Here is a 6037-nt window from a genome sequence, read left to right on the forward strand (position 1 = left end):
CTGCCAGTAGTGTTATCTCCATGCCATCTCCGCTGCACTTCTTCTCCTCCTTCTTGGAGCGCATAGATGCCCAGATGCCCGTGCCCAAGATCACCAGGTAGAATCCCGCCATCACCACCAGACCCGGCACATTGAGAGTCATCCTGAATTATTTCTGTGTGCGTTTCCTGTTGAGAGACAGAATAAAGAACCATCAAGATTTTAGGTGCTAACGACTGGAAAATGAAATATGCAAATGCTGTTTGCAATAGTTCAAAATGCAGAACCACATGACAAAACAAATTCTCCTTTACTTTTTGTGCAAAAAATATTTGTAGGACTGCAGGACAAGAGGGATGGGGAGGCAAGTTTGCACAAATTTAAGTGTCATCTAAGATGGTTCTGACAAACAACAAGGTATTCATCATGCGCAGAAAGCTATAAGCGCAAATTATAAAAAAAATAATGGATAGAAAACAGTAGCATGTATTCAAATCAATGAACAGAGGAGGGTGAGAGGGGTGGAAGAGGAACTCTATATGTCTTCTTCAAGAAAGAAAAGTGAATAAAGAAAAGGCTGCAGTGGAAAAAAAACTAAAATAAAAAAAAGACAGGAGCAGCAGCATCTCGGATGACCTGGCTCTGCTTGCTTGGCAGACGGGGGAGATGGGGTGAGGAGAAGAGCTGGAGTGGAGGGGCGAGGAAGAAAAAAGAAGGCAAAGGTGTGAGGGATGGAAGGATGAAGAGTCGGAGAGGCGAAAGGGGTCTCACCATAATACTTGGCAGCACTGACAAAGATGGCGGACAGATGTTGTCCCCCGTCCTCAGTGGTTGGGCCGCCTTAGTTTCGACCCCAAACATCGGGAAGTGAACACAACTGAGAGCCACGTTAGTGCGTACACATGTGTGTGTCTATGTGTGTGTGGTTACTGTGACTGTGCATAGGGCGGTTGGGTTTCTAAAAAAAGGATTAAAAGATGAGAAAAGCCTTTGACTGAGTGTTAATCTTTAACTGCTGGTTTGCACCTACTTGCACCCACTCTGCACATTTACAAGGCTAATATTGACTATATGGACTATATGTGTCAACTGTGTTATGCTGTCAAGGAAAAGTGATTGACTCAAGACAAGTTTTCTATCTCAAATACCACAGTAGGGCAGTTTCTTAGAGAAATGTTTTCTTTATTATAGACAGAAACTCATTTATCTTAAACAAAGCCTTCATTGTCATAGTGAAAAAAGGACAGGGCGCCTGCTGAATGGAGTGAAAAACACATGTTATATAAAAAAAAAAAAAGCTTTGGCTCAGCTCATAAAACTTGAGGAAGAAAGAATTTATGTATATCCACTTGGAAGAATAGGAAGAGGAAAAAAAGGAAGTGTTTACGAAAGGAATGGTCTGAAGAAATACAGGCAGGAGGCAAATGTGTTTTTATGTGTGTGTGTTTGTGTGCGCATGTTTTTATGTGAAGGCATGGAAGAGGAATGGGCGAGGGGTCCGAGGAGGCGGCTCTGCGCCAAAGTCAACAGAAGCCTGTAGCGCTCACTCACGTGGCCCACGTGTTTATCTGTGTTCTGTATGTGCGCGTGTGATTACGTACATTGTACAGCCTTAACATAAAGCACATTGCAGTAAAAACTGCATTTTTATGTTGCAGTTTAGGACTGATATCATCTGGCACAAGCCATATGGGTTGAGAAAAAACAAAGAACTGCATTCTATAAAACCTTATACCAGGTGGTACTGCAGCATATAGGGAAACAATGAGAGAGAAAAAATAACATAGTAGTAGAAATAGTCCTGACTACAATGATCTGATGGCAGGTACAAGTGGGTTTTAAATGAACACATCAAATATGCTCCGTTATAACGGTTGATGTGACATACATGAATGTGTTTGCATCATGTGGTTTTTCTGCAGCAGTGCTGAAGTTATATAAAGTTGATTCCCAGTGGGATTGGAAGTACTCACCTCCAAGAAGAGGCTACTCCACCAGCGCTTAGTGGACTAACTGCCGCTGCCAGATAGGGTGGGAACATCTAGCAAGCCATATTCAAGATCAATAAATTACTAAAGCTACACTTCTTAAAGTGAGTTTAAAGATGGCTTCTGTAATGCTTGAGAAAAAACCTTTTGTAACAATAGAGATACAAGTCAGGGCTCGGTTTGCCTGAATTATGTGTGGCCGAATAAATCAAACTTAAGTCACCTCTTCAGCCAAAACTATAATCATCTTGTTTTGGCATCAACTTTTTACCAGAATAGAACCAGATAAAGGTGAACACAAGAAGCTTGAAACAATATTTGATAGACGAGGTCTAAAGGATAAAAAAATAAATAAATAAATGTGGTTTCTTCGATGTTTGTTCCCACCCATGCCGCTCAAGCAACATGGTTTTAAAGAAAGCACACACAAAAAAACTGTAATCGGCCCGATCTCTCTAAGAAATACGCAACCAATTATAAGTATCAGCATCGGGTTTCTATAAATGTCGCCTCGGAAATTTGCTTACTCAGCACCTGGTAACTTTCCATCTCTCTTCCTGCACAGCCTCAAGTGTGAATAGAATGCAGGCACATTAACAGAGACAGCACGCACAAGGGTGAGGCTCACATGTCTGAATATATCTACATATTTGAAATACATTTGCATCTTCTTGGACAACAGGACTTCCTTTTTGTAGTGCAAACCAAAAGACAAAAAAAAAATCCCCCTCAGAAACCCCCCTCAATGCAAATACCACAAAAAAGAAAAAAAAATCCCATTCATGAGTTTTGAGATTCTCTTAAGTTTTAAATTTTTTTCATGTGAACTTCTAACAGGATGATCCTACAAAAATTAACAGCATGGGAGTAAAATGAGGCAACTTGATAAGAACTACTACTAACAACTCAACTATACTTCTATTAGCTTGGGTACTGTCAGGGTGTCAGCAGCCAAAGTCATTCAAACAAGTGCGTCTACTATCGTTTAGATTTGACCCACTTTGCTTATCGACTCTGGTCGGTTCCTTTTAAATCCTGGATCAGATTCTTGGTGCTTTTCATTATTCTAGAAATATCTGTGTGCATGATGTAACATGAAGTGTTTGCTGAGAAGCAAATTCATTGCTGCGAGGGGATGTACATTGGGTATCGAAACTTTTGCCAGCAGCCTGACAGCAGACATCAGCATGCAAACCTGGCAGACCTGCTCTGGATTAGAAAACAAGTTCCTGTTTCTTTTAAGTGGCAGTTTGGACGTTTATGAAGCCTTTCGCATGCATCTCTGAATTAAAAATTGCATTTGAACTCCTGTATTCTAATTTATATTGGGAAAGATCTGCATGTTCCAGTCAGTTCTTCACGGCTCCTTATTCAATTCCACATGAGGAATAATTGTTCTTAATCAGCAGCGTGACATAATACACTAATACTTTAAAACTGTTTGAACACTGTTGATGTTTAAGCAGTCTCAATGTAAAGACTCTTAAGTCCCCTGAGTTTAAAGGACCAAGCACCCGACTCTGTAAGAGTACTCCCATAGTGCAACAGCGCTTGAATAGATCTGAAGCTGACAGTAGCTGCAGGTTTGACACCACCTGTTGATATTTGAAGACTTTCTGTCAGGGACTGAATGTAACCTTTGGCTGTGAGAAAGTGGGCACAGTATCTTTGGACATGAGTGCTCTCTCTGTCTAAATAGTCCATGTGGTATTCTCTTTCATACAAGTGCAGAGGTGTGCCTTGGCTCTGGCGCTGCTACAACACTCTTTCTACGAACACCCCGCCCCCCTCCTGCTCTCACACCCCCTCATCTCCATGCCTCTCAGTACTTTTCCGTTCAGACTGACTTCACTGACAACTGTTTGTTTGCCGCCTGCCTCTTCTCCATCTCAACCCCCTGCAATCTGGCGACGAGGGGAGTGTTTGCAGGCGTTATCACCTGCTATTAAGCAGGTAGCACGGAATTGAGTTTAACTGCTAACTTTCACTAGAAATGTACACACATATGTGCACATGGACAATCACACATGCTTTAGGACTTCAGGTAGACCTTGCTACACTCCAGACATGAGAGTGTTGTCTTTCACTGAGATCATGAAAGAAAAAAAAACCTGGCTGCCTCATCTGCTTCTTTGTTAAAGTCTTAATGTGGATGATTGGACTTTTGTCAGCCCGCAACACTTAAGAGATTAATTCAACAGAACGTTGAACATTTCTGGGAAACCAGCCACCGAGGCTTAACAAGCAGAACAACAACCAGGACAACAGCAATTAAGAGATGGCAGTCTGTACACAACGCGTTAGTTACTGCTGCTAAGAGAGTTTTGAGAGGTGCTGAAAAGTCTCTCAGTCTATACCTACAGTATATGCACATTTAAAGTTATGCCAAACAAACACAAAATGTTCAGTAGACATCATCATGACGTGATTTCTGCATTAGTGTTGGATTAGAGACAAAAACAGGACCTTCACTATCTCTGATTCTGAACGGGCAACAAATAATTCTGTCAAAGGAGATGAGATTGACATCGAAGGCAAATCACATTAATGCTAATCTCTTACAAGAGCTGCTGAGAGGCTGTGATGAAGAGGTGTCAAGGTGAAACCGGGTGAGTCAGCCCTTGGGCTGATGACTAATGTGTAAAACAAATTTCACAGAAATTATTAATCTTACAGACAGCGGATCAGAGGAAACTGAAAGTGACAGTGAAGAAGTCAGACTAAAAGGGTTTTTATTCCACCTAATGCGGACTGCCAGGAAATCATGACAAAAAATACCGAGCAAATTTTTATCACTGAGAGCCGGCAAATTACAAAACTACACATCTGCTGTTAAGTACATACAAAATCCTTACTGGTAAACCACTCGCTGCATCGTGAATATCATTTATTCGTCATACAATTTTATCATAAGTCTTAATAGAAAACTTATTTCTCATTGACACACTCTTTTCTTGAATGTAAAATCTAATCATTATAATGCAATTAAAGGATGTTTTCATTGGTCAGATCATAATGTATTTATACTGCAGTCTGACAGTTGTCTCAGCCGCTGCTGCTTCTCTGTTCTCAGACCACGTGCATTGGAAAATTACAGCTTATCAACACCACTGCTAGGGAGAATACAGAAAACAAAGATAGGCAGCTGTAGTCACAAAAGATAAACCAAAAGAGGTTATTTGGCTCCACAGCAGAGCCCCTCAGAGCTATTTCTAGGACATGCAGGCACTCTCTTAGTGTCCCAAACTGACCAACCTTAAAACAGCTTTCTCACAGAATAAACACACACAATATAAATGCAAACACACAGAAACACTTCTGTACTTTTAAGCAAAGGATGAATATCAAGTTAATAACATGACAACAAAGAAAAAAACTAAGCACAGGAGATGCAGGTGAGCATATTCATTGATTGAATACATACCTAGGGTTAACAGTACGTATCAGTTCTGAGTGATGATGTGAAGAGGCAATAGAGGCTATTCAGAACAGGCCAGGTGATAAATTCAGTCCAGGAGGGGAGAGATGCATGCAACACTCATCCAGTGTTGGGGAGTGACAGACTGCCAAGAGATGGATGGCAAGACAAAGTAACAAACGGCAGGTCTTCAATCAAACTTGAGACCAAAAGAGCCAAAAAGTCTATTTCAAAAGAGTCTTTAACAAAGTGCAGAGGTAGAGGAGTCAGAGTTGATCCAACGCTAATGAAGCCGGTCAAATGAGGAAGGATGGAACTCTCTAGAATCAGCACTGAGCTGTAGCCTGGTTTTAAAGCTCACAGGGTGGGAGGGGTCTGGTATGATACATGGCAGAGGGCACCTAGCACTGGTGCCACCTGCTGGGGGAACGTGTCAGTGGGGATGTCTGCAGCCAATTAGCTGCGTGCAGAATGTGGGGCAGATCCAGTCCCTGTTTAGCTTTGGTGTACATGGGGATGACTGACTGTGGGGCGGTGCTGGCAACTCCAGCTGCTCGTGATCAGCTCATTAACATCTCCCCCTTTCTCTCTCTCTACCTCAAACATCTTATTCTTTTCCCTTTTTCCTATTTAACTTCCTTACCCTTTTTTA

At 41.6% G+C, this 6037-nt stretch overlaps 1 protein-coding gene across 2 annotated transcripts in view; it reads right to left on the minus strand.

The window, feature by feature from the left end:
• Positions 1-5693, minus strand: part of LOC311263852 (high affinity choline transporter 1-like) — an 18239-nt gene extending 12546 nt beyond the window's left edge. The window contains exons 1-2 of one of the 2 annotated variants that reach the window (XM_084364189.1): positions 5392-5693; positions 1-167 (exon numbers count right to left, since the gene is read on the minus strand). The exon at positions 1-167 is cut by the window's left edge and continues 42 nt beyond it. In XM_084364189.1, the coding sequence (XP_084220315.1) occupies positions 1-142 (142 nt within the window). In that variant the 5' untranslated portion in view covers positions 143-167; positions 5392-5693. Of the gene's footprint in view, positions 168-750; positions 3678-5391 lie in introns of those variants that run through there. The other variant, XM_084364190.1, reaches the window with a different exon arrangement.
• Between the last annotated feature and the right edge of the window lie 344 nt (positions 5694-6037).

This window comes from Pagrus pagrus, assembly GCF_965226575.1.
Source record: "Pagrus pagrus genome assembly, chromosome: 2".
NCBI lineage: Eukaryota > Metazoa > Chordata > Actinopteri > Spariformes > Sparidae > Pagrus > Pagrus pagrus.